At 40.2% G+C, this 22,436-nt stretch overlaps 1 protein-coding gene across 26 annotated transcripts in view; it reads right to left on the bottom strand.

Annotated features, from left to right (window-relative positions):
• The window catches only part of LOC310902372 (L-threonine ammonia-lyase-like), a 54,634-nt gene that overhangs the window by 12,806 nt on the left and 19,392 nt on the right, over positions 1 to 22,436 (bottom strand). For 12 of the 26 annotated variants that reach the window (XM_083843819.1, XM_083843802.1, XM_083843806.1 and 9 more), the window contains 5 exons: positions 10,779 to 11,121; positions 7,499 to 7,615; positions 6,388 to 6,629; positions 1,556 to 1,721; positions 210 to 306 (listed from right to left, as the gene is read on the bottom strand). In XM_083843819.1, coding sequence (XP_083699945.1) covers positions 210 to 306; positions 1,556 to 1,721; positions 6,388 to 6,629; positions 7,499 to 7,615; positions 10,779 to 11,121 — 965 coding nt within the window. Of the gene's footprint in view, positions 1 to 209; positions 307 to 1,555; positions 1,722 to 6,387; positions 6,630 to 7,498; positions 7,616 to 10,778; positions 11,142 to 11,270; positions 11,916 to 11,939; positions 11,959 to 12,021; positions 14,545 to 14,605; positions 14,691 to 17,182; positions 17,285 to 18,547; positions 19,034 to 21,057; positions 21,387 to 22,436 lie in introns of those variants that run through there. The other 14 variants (XM_083843800.1, XM_083843810.1, XM_083843814.1 and 11 more) reach the window with 13 other exon arrangements.

Genomic DNA, 22,436 nt, shown 5'->3' with positions numbered 1-22,436 from the left:
ACATTTCATGTGCACTGGAAATAGTATTGTACTTTGATTGTGTGTCAGAAGCTGCTCTTACAAAATGCATTAAGTTTTGACAGATATATTCAGGCAAAATTTTATTTAAATATGTTGAAACTCAATTAGCTGGAAAAGAACATGACTGGTTGGAGAAATCAATTACAACCTTTATTTTACCTCCACAAGAATAATAGATTTTTTCCTACCTCCATAAAAGTGATGATTGCTGCAAGCCTGGTCTTCAGCTGGGTGGCCAGCCTTTAAGGATTGTTGCAATACAGGGAAACTTTCAGATTCAACACCCTGGGGAATACAAATGATGCCACTTTTTTAGTGATTAAATTCTAACAGAAGTCACTGTTATAACCGAAAAAGTTTCCCCTCAGAGTTAGTAACAAGGTAATTTGAATCTCACTCACATTCTAGATGTACATTATCTTTTTCACGTAGTTTAATTTTTAAAAGGGATGAGGAAAATTTTTAGAACAAGTTTCCAGAGAAATTTCAAAGTGAATTAAAATTGAGTACAAAATGCAAAAAGCTTTTCATCTTTACAAGAATATCATTTTTCAATAGTACAAAAGACATAGAAGATGATAATGAGAAAGTTAATCTAGTTGTTATGTATGGGATGATACCCAGGAGTAAATGGGGCGGGAGTGCGGGGTGGAATTGATCACAGTCTTGCAAGAATTCCCTCACAGAAAAAGTTGATGGAAAAATAAATCTTGATCAACCATCCCGCTACTATTTCACAGCTCTGAAATATACATTCCATGGTTAATATAAAGTTCCTAGATTTTTTTTCTTCTACCTGTTTGTCTCATTCCTCATCACTTTTGAAGAGAATTATGTTTGGAGAAAAAAAAATATATATAGCTGACGTTTAAGTTGATTACTGTTGCCTTCCACACAGGAAGATTCCCTTACATCAGCAATGTCAAATATATCTATAAATTACAGCAGCAGAAGTTGCTAAGTATAAGTGAAATGTATCCAAGATGCATTCAAGACAGCAATGCTGTATTATGCGTGTTTATATCCCTCTTGAGCACACCAAAGTCTGCTAGCTTCGATCACAAATAATTCTCCTTTTCCAAAGTGTTCACAATAAAACGGAAAACAATAGCACACGTACTCAAGTTGAAAGTTACCCGGCCATAGCAGAATAACAATAATAATAAAAACATTAAGCAATCAACAACCAATAAGTAATCAACAGAAATTAAGAAATTTTACCATAACAACTAAGCTACCACTAAATTTATCCTGTGGTATCTTTAGGGTCAAACATTTCCAGTAAAAAATCAATTCAAAGCACAGAACCAGATGTCATTTGCTTTGGAAGAGCATTCCCAGATTTCTTCTTAAATCCAGCCAAGAGACAGGAGGCTTCCTAGGCTCTCAGGTCCACTGCTGGGTAGTGGACACAGGTAGTCCCTGTCCCCTGGCAGCCTTTGCCGGCATATTACTAGATTCCACTGCCTTTTGAAAAAAAACTGTGGTGAAAGCTATCAAAAATGCAACGCTTTCTAGGTGAAAGGAAACTTACAATTACAGAAATATGTGGATTGAGGTGTTTGAGTGCAGCAGCTGACCCTGCCAGCAGGCCACAGTGGCCTCCTGCTGGGAAAATCACCGCGTCCAGCTTTGGCACCTGCTCGTACATCTCCAGTCCCACAGTTCCCAGGCCTGACAGGTAGACAGCACTGTCCTCCCTGTGGGAAGGAAAGACACATCTCAGCAGAGCTCACAGTTGTCAACACAGTAATAGTTCAATCTGCTACTCGAAAGATAACATTCAGCAGGAAAAATACATGAGAGTAAATCACCAGCACAATGAGGCCAGGAGGTGATGTGACAGGTCACTGCCATCAAACAGACCATTGCATGCTTTGTAAAGTGCAACGTTACCTACTGGAAGAACACGTCGTGCCATTGAGAAACTGAGCAGACCCTTTCCACAGCAGAGCAAAATCAAAAGGTGAAAAAAAAATTGATGACAGAGCAAAAATCCTATGAAAAACAGGGGCATAAATCCTACAGTTACAGCCAGGTCAGCAAACTTTTCAAGATACCTGAATCACTTTGTTATCACCAATCATCTGGGCTTAACAGGAGTGCAAGTCTTCATGCAGGAGTGAATCCTGGGATTAAAGCATAAAGCGCGATCAAGGAAAATTCATAGCACAGTCTGGCCCTGGGTAGGCCTGCCAAGTAGCCCTTATGCTGACGAGCACGTATTGTTGTTGTTACCAATATCAGGGATTTACAGAGATAAGGAGAGAAATCATTCTTCCATCATCATCACTTCCTTAAACTTCATAAATTTTGAATGTTGTGGTCAAAACGAAAAGCAAAGTCTCAAAAGGAGATCTCGTTCTCTTTATTTGTAAGTGGAATTCAGTGTTCGTGATAAATAGGATTTTTTTTTTTTTTTATGAAATTCAAGCACTGCGTTCAACCTCACAAATACCAAACAGTGTTACAGAGCTCAGTCTTTCCACAGCCCAGAGCCAATATCTGATACTTGAACATTACTCTGGAAGACCTCATGGAAGGATAAGCAAGGCTTTTAGTTTTCCAAAATACTCACTGGCAAAACACTTTCAGGCAAAGTTAAGTTAATGAGCAGAATATGGACAAACAGAGTACGAAGACTGAAGAAAAGTCCACTGTACGGTCACACGATTGGCTTCGGTCTATTTCTAAAAGCTGTTTTGGATTGTATATATAAGTTAGCAATGCTGTAAATGTAGGATGATATATGAATAAAAAATAAGAGACCTCTGTGTGTCTGCATATTTTTTTTTCCTGGCCAAACAGAATTATAGACCCAATGACTTCACTTGATTTACTTTACCGAGTACATTTTGGTACTAGGAAACTGTGCTCTTCTGTCACAGCTAAGACATGTGCAGGAGCACAGAATTGCTCAGGGCAAGAGTCAGTTTAGCTACACAAGAAAAGATGAGAGAATTGAACTTTCACTCCTGTACCAGAATTAAAGTAGTAAAGAAATTATAGTGGAATGGACAAATGAACCCTTGAATTTATTGTCTTTATGAAGACACTGATGCAGCTCTCTCCTCCTCCATATACACAGCAAAATATATCACTGGTCTCCTGATTTTTTTTTTTTTTTTCTGGAGCGTTATTCACAAATAAGGTTCAGAACTTAGATTTCAGAGTTGCCCTAGAACGGTTGCATGGGAACTTGCAAAAACGAATGAGGGCCTGGGATATTCAATTCACAAGCAAAACTTTAACAACTAAAAACCGTGTCCAAAGGAAACTGCTCTGTGTATAAAGACTTCGTAGCAGTTTGAATAAGGGTTTCAGATAATCACGTTTTTATTGCTAATATGTTGTTAGAACACCAGTTCACTGATCAGTTTTCATCTCTTTATCATAAAATGAGTCACTTTATTTGCACCATCACTGATTACTTTTGCTCTGCAAAAACAAACACCTCTCTCTTGGTATCATATGCCATTGAAGGAAAAGCAAGGAAAAAGGACAGGTAAATCCAAAGATGGCACATTTAAATAAGTATTTTTGAGTCAGAGCTAGAAATCTGTCCATTTGCCTTCTGAAATGTGCAACATATCAGCAAACAAAATGGGCTGTCAGGCTTCAGATTCACAATGAAATTTTGACTTGAGAGTTACCAGGTTCTATTCCCCTGTTTTCCAAGTAAAGGGCTCAAAAGCTATCAGCTGCCCTTCTTAGATTGTTAGACTAACCAAATCACAAATGAACTAGCATCAGGTCTGGTGAGTATTTGGACAAGGAGTCACATGAGAAAAAAATGGACTCTCAAGGAAGGAAGGTGTGTAATTTATTCTGTAGCACCTCATTTTATACCTGACTCAGAAATCAATTATTCTCTAGTCATCCCGGAGGTACTCTATAATTTATTGACAATCTTCATACTACATTTATAATGACGTCCTGAACATCTGTAGTTACTGGAAATCCTACATTACCTGAGCAGCAATTATGTAGACTTCATGAGCAAATTCCAACTTGGAAAATCACATTTCCTTTCTGGCATTTCACAGGAAGATGCAATAGGATGATAAATTTCCCTCCCCTAATTGGATACTTGCATGCTAGTTTTCATAACAGAGTATTTTAATTGCAATCAAGAAAAGAGAAGAACTGACATTGACACACCCAACTACAGGATATTACATGCACAGGTAAAAACAAAGACAGTCATGAAATGCCTGCTTCAGAAAGGAGAGAATAAACTGTTGGTTAAGAAGATCCAGAGATCCCATGAAGCCACCTTGCTCTATCTGAGCAACACTGCAACCTGTGTGACTAATAGATAAGCTTCATCTCTTGGATTTCGTTTGTGCTACCCTAGAAGACGACAGAGGTCTGGACAGCTTCAATTGTTTTCACTGTTCACTATTTATTTTTATTTTTTTTCTCCTATATTCAGTGAGGAATAAATACAGAAATAAGCTCATGAGCATGCCTTGTATGGGAATGCTTTTCATATCTGGAAAAGCATTACTGTGATTTTCTAGGGATCAAAGGATCAAATTGCTGGGGGTTCTAGGCAAACTAGAATTAAAATGAAATAAATTCCATTTCATAAGTTCCATTCTAAAGCATGGGAGAATGGCTGATCTTTTACAGACAGCTTTGGCAAGTGGTAATGAATGCATGATGGACACACTGAAGAAGACTAGCTACCCATACAGGCACACATCTCTCTGGAAAAGTGCTCCCAGTCTATATCTAACAAAACATGTTTAAGGCATCCTGTTATGAAAAGGCCCACTACTGTACTGGTTTTGCTATTTTTTTTTTCATCAGCATGTGAAAAAATTAATCTATTGAGAGATAGGTTTTAATTAAACATAGTAATAGACTGAATAACTGTTTTCTTTTAACTTGAAATACAATAAATCAGAGTACGTAGACATCATTAATGATAATTTCATTTCATCAATGGTAGATGCTGAAATCCTTTCCACACATTGTCTGTGGAATTTCATGAAGTTAGAGAACATCTACTTTACATAACATAAATAAATCTGTTGGGGAGGAGACGAAGATTAAACATGAAATTACGATACCACAATTTAGTTCTTATGTGTAAATGTGATAGCTGATGCAAGCCAGCTGGGAGTTAACACACTGATTGAAAAACATCTGACAGAAATTTGGAAATCATAAGATTATGTAAAGCTGGTTTTCAAAAAGAGCCTGCATGGGTTTAAAATTCAGTGGGATCTAGGGTACCTTGTACCCTTGGGTTTCTTCAAAAGTCTCACTCTGAGAAAAGGCTGTGCCCATGGTGGTGGACAAGGCACACCAACCAGCCCTGTGGGTCTCTAGCTGTTGGCAGAGCTGACAGTCCAATTGTAAAGTACAGGTTTTAATATTAATTTCCTAATAAACCAGCTGGGAAAGAAGAAAGGACTTCCTTCATCTTGTTCATTCTGAAGTCCTCTTTCCAAGCAATATTACTCATTATTACTGTGTTTACTGCAGTAGTGTCTAAGGGGAACAGGCACTCACTGCAGTAGGTGCTGTACAAATGCCCAGTGGTGTGTTGGCACAGAGGCAGCAACGGGCAGGGAGCGTAAGATTCCAACTCAGTGCATCATCAGAGGAACTGTCGGCTATGTCATGCTAATGATTCAACCCTCTGCCCCTTTGGTGATCTTACTTAAAAAGAAAAAAAAAAAAGGGAAAGGAACCGCAGAAGAGACTGCAGAGAGGAAAAGGGGAAATTGGATCAATTCTAAATAATTTTCCCTACCTTATCTTGTTCTAAATATGCTTTTATTAGAGCTGGTTTGTTTCATGACCTCAGATAGCTTGCATACTTAAATTTATAATCATTCTTAGCTACTTATGTGTGAACTAGCCTCCTAATCAGCTTCTTTCATGCCAGAAACACAGCTTTGTCAATCACACCAGATATGCGAATACCTTTGCAGCATTAACCTCTTGCTCTGCCCTACACCATCAAACCTTTTGCATTAAACGTTAATTTTTACCTACCTTTCTCCTCACAGAGATGCCAAAAATGAATGCAAGCCTAAATGCACACGGACAGGTTTCATAAAGATTTAACATATATCCAGTGCCACACCAGGCCATGAAGTTCCTAATCAGGAAATTTGCCTGGAAAAGGGAGGGTGTTTCATTTTGGATTCCATCCCAAACTGCTATAGAAAGGTTCACTATTCATACCTGAGAATATATAACTGTCCATCCCCCAGGTAAAAGGAATCTTTTGATGACGTGTGATCAAATTTTAAGTTTGAGACAACTAATACCAGTAATTGTTTTTGCAGTGCTGGGCAAATATTTAAACAATGATAATCTTTTTAAACAATCTGACTTTCCACTTACTCTTCAAGGTAGAGGTAACCATTCTCCTGTGCCAACCGTCTTGCGTGCATCTGGGAATCCTTAGCTGTAGTGCCATAAGATATAACCATGGCACCGTACTCACGGCACATTTTCACTCTGGCAGGGGAAGTGCTGGCTGACATGATGACAAACACTGGAATACGAAGCTCTGAGGCGTGGTAGGCAACAGCCATGGAAAAGTTACCATCTGAAGCCACTATCACCCCCTTTCTTTGCTGATCCTAAAAAATAGGATTGTTTATTGCACATTATATAGTGTCACAAACTTGTCCCATATCATCCTTAATCTAATGGTCTAATTTCTTTCTATTAGGAAGCCTTCTTTTCCTTTACTGTCTGATCATGTTATGGTATTATGATACAGTATACACATGTACAGAGCTAAGACAGTATAATACCAGTCCCTGTATTCCCTGAATTCAGTTCTTGTTCCACTGGAATGAGCTGCAAAGATTCAGCTGATCCCAGAAGAGTCAACATCTGGCCCCTCAGAGACGGTATCTGTTCCCTCTTCCTTGCCAGTGGGAAATCACTTCATATCAGGTTTCCCTTTAACAAAATGATTTATTTATATTATTGCAAAGTGCAGGAATAACCGCTGTTTCGGGGCTGCTGTATCATGCCAACTATCATTGCTACAGAGATTCATTAGCCTCCTACAACAAAAGATAAGCAGGCTATTCATGCAATGGTACTGAAATTCATGACAAAAATCAATCGGTGATCTTGATAGTTCTCATCACCCACTGTAACTCGATTTCATCATCACTTCAAGTTTGGTGGTTTCAGCATGTCAGAACATATACACATACAAGCACTTCCATCTAAGCGTCACTTTTAAACAGTGAAGTTTACATTTATTTATTTATTTTTTCAAACATTTTAAGCATTTCACCAGTGGAGTAGCCATGCACAAAGAAGAACAATATTTTACATGCAGATATTTGCAGACCTATGTTATTCAGGGCAACAGTTCAAAAGGCAAGAAACACTCTGGTTCTATGAACACTGTAGTTAAAAACAATTCTGCTTGATTTCTGTGAAGCCAAACTGATTCTTTTTATTTTCACATATTGGCACTTTGTTATACCTGAGGCAGTGATGTCAGAAGATAAAGTACACCTCGCTCCTTCACAGATCCTGTGTACTGGAGGAACTCTTTCTTTAGGTAGATATCCATTCCATACTGCTTGGATAGCCTGGAGTACTGGAATATAGAAACATTATTATGGCAATAAACCGAAAATTAAGAAAAACCTTGCACACTTCATTAGCTCCCTGTTGAAGCAGACATATGACTGCTATGTGTGACCTCCAAAAAGGAAAATTACATATTCAGTTTCTTTGGAAATACATGACAGCGCACTGTTACCTACCTGACTCCTGTGGTTTATGGAAGTAATTTTCAAACTTGCAATGGTGAAATATGTACAGCATGGGATTATGAATTCTGAAAATAGCATTGGTTTTGGTCTTGATCAAATACAGATACAAAGATAAGTACTTTCACAAGAGATGGATTAAAAGACAGCTTGACAACATATATTCAGTATTTCTCTCAAAAAGTGTCATGCATGTTACATAATGTATATGATATCATGTACTGGCAATATATTTGTCAGATTGTGGGACTTTCAAACAGTTAAAAATTTCTATAAACTAAACATATCTGAAATGGATACTTGCTTTAAGGTATGCAATTAAATTAAATACTTCAGATGAATGTTTCCAGGCTTTTTAGTGGATTTGGAAGCATTTATTAACTTCCTCACCCATAGGTGGGGCCAGATTCTCTATTTTGCTTCTCCTGCAATAGGAGCTACGCCACTTGCTGCTCCCATAGGAAATCTGGCTGCAGAACTGAAAGAATGTAAAGTGCTTAGGAGACTAAGAGAGTAACGGTTTCTATCCTAAACAGCTTAAACTACGGAGAATGCCTAAACAAACCAGAAGAGTGCTGGACAGGAAATGCTGCCTTACTGGGTCTTCACATACCTCACTAGTTTTATCATATCAGTTTTTGTAGAGCATCTTGGATTCTAGAGTGAACGTTAAGAAACAAGATTTAAAAAGATGAATCCTGTGATTTAGTAAAATTGCTAAGTCTCCTACATTTTAAGATATGCATCAGTTAGTCACAGAAGTGGTGTACTTCAGATGTATCTTTTTTTTTTTAATTTTGTTATTCAACATTTATGTTATGTTTTGGTTTTGTTTATGTTATCCTTTTCTGCTTCCTTTAACCGAGGCTTATTTATGTGGCCTAAATACAACAATTACTTCTAACAAAGAAGGCGTCAATGCTATTTTCAGCAGTACTGACCTGATGTATGACCTGGTAAGAGTCATTGAACCACCCTGTAACTTTTCCTTTTTGTCACCTTGGTCTTATCTAGGGACTACAGATGCTGTGTCTAAGGTACAACACACAACACAGAGCATCATCCACTTGGCATCCATAAAGCTAACACAAAACAACCTTTTAAGTTCCTACACCAGCGACCAAATCAAGTGCCCAATTTAATGCTCAGTCCTTGCTTTCCTTTACCTACAACCTCTATGACCATCATACATCATGTCATGCCTCAGCTTCAGGCAAACTGCCACATAAAGATCCAGAAGGATGCTTCATCCATGGTCTTACTTGCAGATTGGGAATCACCCTGCAAAGTTTTTGTTTATTAATTAACTGAATAGTTCTTAGTCATACTTGTTTTTTTATTAAAAAAAAAATTCCCTGAGGGTGGCTCTTACCTCCCGCTGATGAGGATTTCATATAAAGGTTATCTGTGTTTTTGACACTACTGTGTGCTTTCAATACCTTCCTTTTGAATCAGTGCGTGAAACAGATACTAATTAATTTTGCATGAAGATTACTTGGACTAGCAACAGCCATAGGCTATTTTAACACTAAAAAAAGAGGGGATGTAGACTTTACACTATTCTGATCATCCTAAATACAGTTCATAAAAAGAGACTGAAGAAAGTAGGCCTGTTTAGCTTGGCATAGCAAATGCAGAGAGGGGATACAACTGTGCTGCATAAATCTGCCAGCGACGCCCAAGAGAAAAGAGCTATTTAAGTTAAGGGGCAAAGCTATCTGAGAATAAATACTGTGAAATGGCCAAATAGAGCTTAACTAGTTGTAAGCAGGAACACTACCAGTTTATGAAAAGTTTCCTATTACACGGATGCCTGCAGGAGCAGAACATGGACTCTGTGGCTCACCTTTTCCCACACTAGGATGTGTTGGTTTACTTTCAGAGCAGGAGCCACAGTTTGGGAGCTCGGGGAATGGGGCAGAGATACAGACTGCACCGTGAGCTGCTGGTCAGATCCATCTAAGCTGAGAGTGTGAATGAGATCCTGCAATAACCCACATGGCCAAGACTACCCTTGTTCAGGGAACTCTGAGCCAAAAAAAGCAACACTGCAAGTAATTATGATATCTCTAGATCAGCAGGCACCATCTGGGAACCAGCAGAACTGCTGTGCATTGCAGACTCAAGCAATTTGCTCCAGGGAGCGGACACCAAGGTCCTTTACCTGTGCAGGCCAGAAAGACAATCAGCAGCCAGTGAGGCTGGCAGCGTGCCCATGGGGGTCAGTGACAAGGAGGCATTCCTCCAGAGAGAGATCTGAGGCTGCTACTCTGAACCGCCACTTGCAAAGACTTTCTCTTACGCACTACAGGGAAAAGAGATTAGCCACAGAGGGCCTACAATCACCTTCCTGAAGAGTTCCCAACAGCAGAAATTCACCATGAATTAAATAGCTAAGTCACTGCACTTCCATATGCTTTAACAAATGTTTTTACATATGCAATGAGAACGTCTCCATCATTTTCATACCCAGACCGATCAATAAGGGTGTGTGTTTATCTCAATATCCTTGTTTTGTTGGAGGCACGTGGCAGAACCACCTGGTTATAGAACAGATTCATCCTTGCCAGGTTTGCCAGGCTAAGAAGGAAAATCTGATCCTTCAAACTTCCCAGATATGTGAGCTGGTGCCAAACCAGACCCTCTCATCTGACTGCTTTTCCAACAGTGGTAGTCAATGGTCTCCAACTCAGATTCTTTGTAGCAAGTGTTTTTCAACAGGAGCATAATACCACAGTGCATTAAGACTACGCCTAATGTGGTTTATCCTTTGTTTACAGGTCACTGCAATCTTTGAGGATTTAGGTTAATGTAAACAGGTAAGAAGAAAATGATTATTGACAGTTCACAACAACTAATACGAATGTGAGTCATTTTACACAGATCTATCTGCTGCAGATAATGCATACTCTTCTTTCATTTCTGACCAATTTTTATGAGAGAGAGTGAGAAAGAGAGTAAGAATTCAAAGCCATAAGAATTCCCTACCATGCAGGGGGTTTTCTGAACACCGCTCTGGATTTTGAAAGCTGCTGCACTTATATCTTCAAATCGAATCAGCTTGTTGTGGCTTGACTGGCTGGTCCTAGTGCTTGACTGAGGAATGAGGGAAAGGGCATCCCCAAGTAACTCCTCGTTATGGCTGACTATCTTCATTTCCCAGGTCTTCACATCCCCATTGAGGTAATCCTCTTCAACAAAATCTTTCAGTCTTTCAGGGTTGATAGAGGGTGGCCTCTGCCCAATGTGGCCATTTCTTACTGGCCCATCCTTACAACGGTGAAGATCACAAATTGCCGGGGCATCTCGTTTGTTGATTTTATTGTCATCCCTGAAAACAAATAAAATAATCTTGTTAGGAAAGCTTGGATGATTAAAGGCTTGACATTTAGCATCTAAGTTGCTCTTAAATCTGTTGCACATCTCAGTTGCTCTTCACAAGCCTCAGATGAGCAGACTAAATTATTAATGTCTTATTACCTATCTTGCAGGTAGATGGAAAGATACTGTAACCAGCCAGCTTTTACAAATGTCACAGGTAACCTGCAATGTAGACAAACTCAAAAACTGCCACACCCAAGTAAATAGGAAAGATACAATGCATGCTGTCTGGGAAGGCAGACCTGCTTAAGTGCTTGGTCTCAGCTGGTGATGGTCCTACTTCAGCGTTGCAGGAATTTTGAAATGTGAAAACGTGTTTGCTGTATGCAATTCTAGGTTTTCCAAAAAATCACTGCTACGGACCATTCCCTAACACTTAATAGCAATAACATGTGATTGCATTGCAAACAAGAGGTCTGCTTCTCTGCTCGTGCCTACTTGCCACACATACTCTTGTCAATTGCCTTGTGATGGGAAGGAAATTACTCTGATGAGAGACAACAACTATATCGTACTATGAGCGAAAGGACTGGGACTCCTGATCTGTGAGCTAACACTTCATAGATAAAAGCACCTCTAGATAATAAAACACTGTGATGCCACACAAACCTCTTTCCCCAAGGAACCTTACAGACAAAATCTTTTGCTACAAAACCTTGCACTAGTCCTACCTTAGGCTGTCTTAAGCTATGGTATACAGTACTCAGGAGTTCATAGAGGGTAACATAGGATTTTGCAGCCCTGCTAACAAATAAAATCAAAACTTACAGAAATTCTCAGAATTTGGCGAGTTACAAGGAGGAAACAAAGCATTAAGCAGAAGACCAGAGATTTGGAAAAGAGCTGATACCTAGTCTGGTCCACGGCTACAAGTAGACAGATGGTATAAGTCTCTCTACACAAAGTACTCAGTATTAACATATTTAGAAGAAACAGTTTTCTAAAAATAAACATGTTAAATCATTATCAGAGATTTCAGCATCACCCCTGGAAAAAATTATTTATCAGTTTTGCAAAATAATTCGGATTTAAGCTATGCAGTTTTTCATCAGCAGGGCTGGTTGAAGCAAATACTATCCTAATTTTAGAGCAGTGATCGCTGTAATGTGCATGGTAATCATTTCCAAAAATAATTTTAAAAACATTTGGAAACAGCTGCTTTTTGAGCAATTGCTTCACTTTTGACAGTGGCATCCATTTTCTTTGTGGTCCCATAAGCTATGCCAGCAGCTCTGTTCCTATTATACTTCCAGTTGTCCCACTGAGGATCTCACATAACGATAAAGGCAGCATAAGAGGTTTTATTGTTTAAATCAAGTACTATACTAAAAAAAAAGAAGACAGTTTTAGTGGCAATTTCTTCTCTCTCCAAAATTCCTGAGATCAAATGTGCGCTTGCAGCCCAGAAAGCCACCCGTATCCTGGCTGCACCAAAGGCAGCATGGGCAGTGGGGAGAGGGAGGGGATTGTCCCTCTCTGCTCTGCTCTCGGGAAACCCCACCTGGAGCCTGCATTCAGCTCTGGGCCCATGGCACAAGAAGGTCAAGGACGTATTAGAACGAGTCCAGAGGAGGGCCACAAAGATGATCAGAGGGCTGGAGCACCTCTCCTATGAAGACAGGATGAAGAAGTTGGGATTGTTCAGCCTGGAGAAGAGAAGGCTCCAGGCAGACCTTACAGCAACTTTCCAGTGCCTAAAGGGAGCCTACAGGAAAGCTGGGGAGGGACTCTTTGTCAGGGAGTGTAGTGATAGTTTATTGAGTAGATCTATTCTACACTTTCCTGCATTTCTGCTCCTTTGGGGTTAGAGGGTTGGAACGTTTCCTAAGGATGTTACACTTCCACTGTTAGTTCTCATGCATCTTAGTGATCTTAATGCAAATACAGGAATCAGATCAAACTGTCTCCCTGTGAACTTGTTATGGCACAGCCCATGGCTCTCGGAACCAAACGGGACCATTGCATAAACAACAGCTATCATGACCTAAGACGCCACAGCTCTGGTAGGAGTTCACATACACACACACACATCCCCCAGACAAATGAATCATTTTCTAAATCACATTAGCCCGTGACCTCTCAGAAGAGAAGAGCATATACAACTTATCTCTAATCTTGTAAAATGTTTAGCAAGCATTGGCAATGAATGATATTTCTTATACCGATTGTATATAGAGAGTGATATATATAAAACATATATGGATCAAAAACTTGTGATTTTTCTAGGTGATTTTTTTAATGACTTGTATTTGAGACAGGAGATTAACTCCCATTTTTTCCCGGTTTCTTTTGTAATCAAAAACTGTAAAAATAAATAAATAAAAATAAAACCAGGCAAATATGACTACAAAAACTCCACCAATGAACCAGTAAAGTACAGAAAGTCCAAATTACAGGGCAACACCCACCAATCTAGTGCCATCAAATACTTTATCAGCAAATGCAAAGATCAGATTTGGATACTGATTTTGGGCCCTACCATAGGATTTCATCTTTTTCTCTCTCTCTCTTTTTTTTTTTTTTTTTTCAGAACAAAGGAGGTTTTTGCATCACCGCTCTCATGCACAGTGAATATTTATGAAGGTCCCTAATGGAGACAACACCTTATAGCCATAACAAAAAAATAAGTCAAACATAAAAGGCATATATAGTCTTCTCAAGCATGATATGGGTTTAAAACAGATTTGAAACATTAACATCTCAGCATTTAATATGGAAACTATCATCCATTTGCATCTGAAAGGTCAGCAGCCTCATTTCCAATGGAATATCATCATGCTTTTGTATATGCTATTTTCTTCACATGAATTTTTATTCTCCTCCTATGCACGTACTTTTCAGTTACACCAGTGAATGACATTTTTCCCTATTGAACCCACCTGGGTGAACACATAAGCTTTCAAACTTAAAAGGTAAACAGTGGTTTTAGGTTTGATAATCCATCACAAACAGGCCACTAATAACCCTGCTGAGTTAGATGTGTTTCTCTCCTCAAAACACAGTTCATATGTTTTGCACAGATACCTCAGTGCACAGATTAACTTAATACAAATTTATTTTACAGGAACGGTCAATGCAGGCAGTGGGGCATGCAAATGCTCATAAAACAAACAAACAAACAAAAAAACAAAACAATGTGAGTTCCCATGCACAGTAACAAAATATGGCATTTTTTCTAGTGATCATGCCCACGAGACAAAAAGGTTGAGCCAATATAAATACAAACTTAGTGTTATAAAACATTGTCACTTCCAAATGAATTGCTCATTCCTTTTTTGGAGTTTGTTTAGGAAAGTTTTCATGAGGAAGTCTGATATTTCCAGCATAAAACAAATATCTAGCTGGCAAGTTTTGTTACATGTTATAAATCACGCCATTTTACCTCTGAAGTGATTAGTAAAAGCAAACATGGAAAAAATAGTTTATAAACCTACTTTTTCAAGAACAGCTGCTCAGCATAACTGAAAAAAAAAAAAAAAAGAAGATCCGTATGCAGACATTCCATGAATAATTAAGGAACTGGAAGAAGTATCATATTTAACAGAAGATAACTTTAAATATTTTGAAGTCTCAAAGCCAATACAAAGACAATGTGTGCTGAAATGCACTCTTAGAATGATAAAAAAACAATTCAGAATAAACAGTTCTGTTTCTAGACTGTTTCCTTGAATATACTGATATTTTTCAAGTCAAATATCACTGGGGAAAACAAGTTTGGAAAAACAGCATTATTAATAGAACGATAATTTATTAAAACCACCAAAAATAATTCTAGGAAAATCAAACAGTGATAGCACACGCTATACCTAAGCACCACAACTCTTGCCTTTTTTACAGGGAGAAATAAATGCCTATGCAGTTATCCTGCAATAATGGGACACTTGCACGTCCCAGTCAGATGAAGCTCATGCAGATTGGCTTCCTCAGGTTCCTTGTGGAAACAGATTTAATAGATTAAACTGATGAACTGGATCTCTTCAGCTTCCAGAACTGAAGGAGTGAAAAATCAAAGTCACAGATGTCCAGAAAACAGTGATCAGGGAATGGTCAGTCACTGTTTCTCCAAGCATAAATTTTAGGGGGACATCGTATGAAATTATCAGATAGAAAAATTAAAAGAAAACCTTTTCTTACTGAAAATCATTAGCTCACAGAACTCATTGCCATGGGATGCTATGAAGGGCAATCAAACAAATGGCTTCCTAAAAATGCTGTGCAGCTCTGTGGAGTTAGCTCTAATAGTGACCATTAAATACATTGTTCAAGAAGCAATCTGTGATTCAGGAAGACCCCAAGCACTTGCTTGGCAGACTCCACAAGAGAATATGAGAGAAAGCATTTTTCTTGCGTAGCTTATATTTTTCTCCAAGCTCCTGTTACTGACCACCACTACAGAAAAGATACAGAGGTGGTTGTCCCTTTGCTCTGACTCAGTGTCGCTATTCCTACAGCATTTTGATTTGTTGACGTACTTAGAGCCAGCATTGGGCCTGTTTGGCAAAATAAGTCCCAACAACTCATTTTGAGGCAGAAGAAAGGCTGAAAACAGCATTTCTTGATCATTTCCACAGCAGTTTTTATCATCTGCATTCACAATGATACACACTCACCCCGAGGAGGGGCTGACAGTAAAGTAGAAGCTCTGTATTGTACTTTAGCACCCTTAAAGCTCTATGCCATGATGAGAAATTCAAACCTCAGTACTTCACTTGGACTGATCAGTGGCATAGTGCAAACTAGTGGCTAATGGTAAGCCTGAATGCCACTTCAAATCATCCCAGTGAATTAGGACTGGCCTGTAATTAACAGCAGCACATGCACATACATGCATACATATATATGCATGGCTTTTTTTGTTTTATACTTTTTTCTTTTTTTTTTTTTGGGTGGGGGGGGGGCGGGGTGGAAGGCATTTCCTAAGCACATATCCACATGCTGCCATCATCTTCAGGCTCTCTGAACACCAACTCGTAGCTCACTGAGCAATAGGCACTGGTGAGATAAAGCTTTAGATGTACTTGTCACCTGCTTTGTGAATAAATGGACTCAGATCTTATGCCTGCAAGTTGAGAATACTTCTTACAGGAAAAACTGACCCCCTTTGAAGTCACTTTTGCCTCATTCATGGAGCGTTGAGCAGAGATGGGTCATGGACTGGTTGGGGAGAAGTAGCCAGCTGCAGGCACCAGGCAGTCTGTTTGGCTTCTGACAGAGCGATGCAACTGTGACTGGCACCTCCTCTCAAAGGAGTGAGAAAAAAGTAATCCCAGGAGAGGACAGAGAGAGCCCTTTCCCTTATCTACATCTCTCTTTTATCCAGGGCCTCCCCAGCTCCATTAATCCTTCTTATTCCATGTCCCCAACCTCTTTCTCCTCTGCTCCTTCCAGATGCTGGAGCATTCCACACCCTTCTGAAACTCTCCTGATTTATCGCAGTCCTTTTTCCTCATAGCTCCTAAACCTTCCTGTTCCATCCCAGCTCATTTTGGCAATGTAAATCCCTATGAGCTCTCCTGTTTTTGTGAAATCCTCACTGGCTGCTTTCATTTTGTTTTTCCCCAAGCACACCCAAACGCTGTAATAGCGGTGATTCTTACAAGTGTCTCAGCGGCTTGTGCAAGTTGGTCTTTATGAAAGAGAAATGATGGAAAAACAAAGGCTTGCTTTAGATACCCAATCCCATGCAAAGGTTCCTAAATCACACAGGAATCAATAATATCCTTCCTTAAACAGAAATACAAGTCAGTAAGTATTAGCTTATCTTTGATAAGAACGAATCAATAGAATCTGGGGCACAGACAGATAGTGATTTGCCTAAGACTCCCACAGGAAGTTCATAGCAGGGCTACTTACTAGAGTGTCTTAAAGATGAAGAGATCATGGCTTAGTTAGCAGCCTGTATGACACGAGTGCTAGAGGATGTAAGCACCTGTGACCATCCACCACAGATAGGTACAAAATAACCAAGCCTTGAGACCGAGCCCACAGCAGGCATTTGTAACTCTACTCACCCTGTGCAGCATGGTCCCACAAAACTGTGTGTTGCAACACCAGCAATGAGTGCAAAGAGAGCTCAGGCTCATGCAGGGAACAACCAAGCTGCATTATCACTTCTGAAAAAAATGTATCATTGGCTTCAGTAATTGACATTGACCACAACCTGAGCCCAACACTGTATTTGCCCTCATCTCTGGTTATAATCCATCGCTAGTCTTCTGTACATGCTACTGAAATGTCATTGCTTGCTACTGGCAATAGCAACTAGGTGTCAGCTGCTAAAGAGATGACAGGAGAAAACAATCTGAAAGCAAGAGGAACTCAAAAGGTCACCCTTCTTGGTCACCACTGCTTCAACACCTTCCAAGTGTCCCTCAAACTGACAAATCCCTCTAAGTGCTTCTTAAAGATTCACATTGTGAATGTCAAACAGTCAGTATAAAGCACTGCAAGCAGCTTGGCAGTTAAAACAAAAACTCTTGCAGAAGTTAAACCATTTTCCTCTTTAAACTAAATCTTCTCTGAATTTAGAGGTTCTCTTGTGATCAACACATTCCATAATTCACCTATAATAAAGAAGGAGTAACATAACCCAAATGAGAGGAAAGGCCAGTCCTGTGATTAAAGGACTGTCCTAAGTTTCTCAGTTCACTGCAGATATGTGTGACCTTGGGCAAGACATTTTTTCAGTGCGTAACTGCAAACTTTTCCTCCCCTTTGGTCTTTTTTTTTTCCCCTCAAGCTGCCTGTTCCACGGGAGTTTATGTTTATTCAGCGGACACTGAGCCTGCTTGAAATAAATTGTTTTAAATACTACAAATATATGCAATTATTTACACGAAGCAGGAGATGGGAACTGCACCTTGTTTATCCAACATCAGGCAATACCAGCTTCTGATCTTGCTAAGAGTGGTCAGAAAACAAAATAGGGGGCCAAAATGGATACTGAAAAGGCTTAGAGTGAGGTTGTGCCAACACAGCTATGTCACATGGGTGCACCCACACACCCCGGTCAGTGGAATGCAGGGGCTCTAGACGTCTCCTAAATTGTCTCTGCACCATCCATGCCTGAGCACAGTAAATCAAGCAGACCATAAGCACTAGAACAAAGGTAACTGCAGAACACCTGTAATAGCAGAACGCAATACTGGCTGTCCTTATGTAGATTTTCAGCAATCCATTGGCCTGCCTAGGTTTATTCTAAGACTGCAATCATGAAGTAAAAAAGCTGAACATTGGCTGAAAGTACTCACAGCTCCACTGCTTCCAGTGGATGACTCCAGAAGCAGCTCATAGTCACAGAACCTTGAGAGACATTGAAAAATAATGAACAATTTCCTTTTTTATATAATAAAGGAAAAGTAAAAAGAAAGCATTACCTATACAGCATAGCGAATAAATAAACAACGAGGTGAAGCAAAACTCCAACTACGACACCATAAGGAGGCAGGAGGGGTCCGGGGGATGTCATGTCCATAGGCCTGGCCCTGGGTGGACCCCGAGGGTTGACCATGGCCCCTAAAGGGGAGGAAGGAGCGCTCTAGTTCTAAGTCAGACAGCAATATTCTCCAACCTTTGCCAGAAAGGATCATATTCTTCATCTTCCCTGGAGCGGTCCCTGGGAGTTCTGTTTTTTAACACCCTGGAGTAGATAAACTGTGCCGCAAAATTCATTGTAATTCCTGGTGCAAAGCAAAGCTGTGAGGCTGCGGGCAGTGGACACACTTGCCTGTGAGAAGTGCCAGCCCTGCACTGCCAGGATGGGGAAGAGCAGGCGACTTGATGTAAGCAGCTCTCCAACACTCCTGGGGGAGGGGAACGACTTTGAGAGATGGCTGCTGCTATTTAAAGAGATTATTTCAGAGGCCAACCTGCCCTTGTCAATTTGAGTCAGGGCCTGGATTATGCTTGGGTGACGTTCTGTTAGCAGGACACATGAAGCTTTACTTACTTACTGCTTAGCTGTGGAGCATGATCTGGGCTTGTTGCAGGGCCCATGATTTAACAGCGTACACTGGGGAGACAGAAGTAGCAAGGAACGGCCAACTTCTTTCTGTGGTATTTAAGCCAGGTACAAAGATCTGTTAGGGCAGCACCTAGGCACGCAGGCCTTTGTGACTGAGCAAAGAGGAGACTGGTTACTTCATTCGTGTCTTCTCTTGACAAAGTCACTGTAGCAGAGGAGAGAGATATGCAGATCATACAGATGGACAGAAAAGATCATGTACGGAAACGACTGCAGTAACAGTTAAAGAAAGACGACATCAAAGTTCTCTCTTCATTGCCCCGAGGGAGTGTTACCAAGCGCCACGAATTATTTCCAGACACATGATGGCTGTGTGGTGAGATGGGATTGGGGTCCTTCTGAGGTTCTTCTCTTCTGGAGCGCAGCCCTGACGGAGCGCAGGCTCCCATCTGCTCAGGGACTGGCCAGATGTCCCTCCCCAGGTGTCAGCGGTCCCTCCACGCCCTCTCTGGTTTCTGCCGACAGCGTACGTAAGTTTAACCTCCAACATGGAGAACAGGCACGGGGTGATCTAACCCAAGCTGTGACCTAACCCTCTCCTCAGAGCACCCTGACTAATAATAAACTGTTTTACATGCAAGAGTCAGAATAAATGACTAAATAGTCTTCTGGGAACTGTAGGAAATGGAGCCAGGTTGTTGGAGCCTTCCCTACATAGGTGTGGCAGACAGGTCCTTACTCCATGGAAGTCAGTGCAGATGAAACTCTAGATTCACCACTTTTTCCTGTCTCTCCCACCCCAAAACCCTTTATCATTCCAGACAGTGGATGTGCAGACTGTGGGTGCTGCATGTACTAAGCATGGCTGCAACCCAGCAGCGTGCTACTGCCAGAAGCTGAGACAAAAAGGCAGTGAGCTGCTGCCAGCACTTAAAGCTCTAAGTGAGAGTGAAGTTCGGGACAGCTTCACTGGTGAAGCAAAGAGAGAAGGCGGGTGGAGTTATTACTTTGCTCATAACACATCTGAAGTGCAATGGTGGACAGGAAAGGGAACATAAAACAGTAAAAATTGTAACGCCTAGCTTTCGGATGCCTAGAAGCCCAGACTGATGTGCTGGATTCCTAAGCTCTCCTTGCAGGAAACTGTGCAGATGAAACACAGACTTTGAGCACAGAGTAGGGAGTCACCTAAAAATCTGTCTACATGCAACAGAGAAATATTAACACCTGGGAGTTTCACAGCATGCTCCTCCCTAACATGTACAGCTGCAAGGAGGCACCACCTTTCCTTCTGCCTTTTTCCCCTCATTTCCAGTAATACACTTGGAGGTGGACACACCTTCCTTCTGGTTAAGCTAAGCCCATATCTGCATTTCCAAGTCCTCAGCCATGTACCACAAACACGTTAGGTACCATTAAGGAATGGAGCAAGCTTCCCTTCCTCTTTTTGCACAGGTAGACTGAGCCCATCAGGCAGCGAGGAACACAAAATAACTTGCACAAGAAACAAAACCAAAGTCAAGTGCAACTTTATATGCTGGTGGTCAGAGCTTCTCCAGGGAATGGAAAACATGAGAGAGCTGCTGTTCCAAGCACTGTTCAAGTATTTTTTGCTGAAGAATGATGAACACAAAATGCGTATGAACCAAACCTACCTCACAACCTGCAAGAAAGCTTATTTACCCTTTTTAACAGACACGGAAATCACATCAGAAAGAGCACTTTATCACTTTTAGAGAGAGAGAGACATAAACGACAAACAAACCTATTACACTGACTACTGTTCAAAACTTTACATGAATTCAGCTCCACAGAAAATGAGGCCCTGATCTGCAATTGGCATTTGTAGACCAAGCAACAATGGTAAAAGTATTTTTGGGTCCGTTTGGCCACGCAGTTGAAAAAAAAAAATAATGTACCAACCTTTTTCAGGACAGAAGCACATGAAGCACTGAATCACGTCCTTCTAAAATACTGTAAAACAATCAGCTCATTAGGAGAAAAGGATATGTGGAAATTTCTGCTGTAGATTTAGACCCACGTCAAACATCCTTTCAAAATCCTTAGCTAAGCATGTGCTGGAAGTGCTGACTGTGCAGTGTCCTGGAAGGTACTGCATCACTGTAATTGCTCTAAGTTAACTATGACCATTTTCTGAGCTGCTTATTTCCTTAATGAGAGATAAACAGTTAAACACACACTATTATTAGATGTGTCTTCCTTTCATTCTTGCCTGTCAAACTTCATTGTCCTTACAAGCTCCTTAAGCTTTGTCTGCCACTTTACGTATTTACCTTCCATGTCTTTGCCCACGGAGGTGATGGCTGTACACACCAGTCTCGCTTTCTCTTTCTAGAGCAATTAGGTCTTGTCACCTTTAACAGGTGCTATTTCCCGAGTTTGTGTGCTTTCTCTCACTATAACACCTCTCTTTGTTATTTAAACCCTTTCAATAACTCAGCAGCCTTTATATCAAGAAAGTTAATCTGGTCTCTTCCTTCTTCCCCATATCCTTCTCCAGGAAATCCCTATTTATTTAATTTGTCTTTACTAATGCAATTATTGCAAGGAGTTGCCATATCTGCTGCTGCTCCAGCAGAAGGCAATACACCCCTGTAAATGACATTTTCCAGGGGCACAGTCTCACGTCAGCACTTGTGCTGGTTTGGTATGCCTTTGAATCGACAGTAAAGGCCATCTAAATCAGATTTACTGTTTAAACTTGCCATTTTTTTTCCTACTTTTCTAACTGAAGTTACATAAAAATGAACTATTTCATTCATTTATAGCAAAGAAACCTTTCTTTTAATTAAACTTTTAATTGTGATGGCAGATCCTAAGATTTATAAAGAAAAAAAAAAAAGAAAGAAATCTCTGAGGCTTTAAGTTCCCTTGGTTTTCCTTAAAGAATCCCAACATTTCATCACACAAATTACCCACAGCTGTAATAAGACTACTTTCTGGGTGAGAATAGTAGCACCAGAGCTTGGAAGATATTTTTTTCCCCATTGCATCACCCAACACTATGCACAACAGAAGTGAAGCATTTCCTTGCTTCTTCAAATCCTTCTGTACAAATAAATTCTCATGAAGCTTTTCATAGGGAGAAACGCCCATTTTTTAGGTCTTTTTACACAGGAATTTATCTTAAAAACACCTAAAGCACCAGCAAATAGTGAAAGGCAAATATTAATTAAGGATTGCTAGAGAAAACAAGCAAAAGCCAAACCTGATGTGTTAACATGTTATTGTAACAGAAATAAATAAATCTTGAGTCTCATTTCTACTGATTTTAAGATTCT

This window comes from Anser anser, assembly GCF_964211835.1.
Source record: "Anser anser genome assembly, chromosome: 7".
NCBI lineage: Eukaryota > Metazoa > Chordata > Aves > Anseriformes > Anatidae > Anser > Anser anser.
This window is presented reverse-complemented; position numbering and strand designations above follow the sequence as displayed.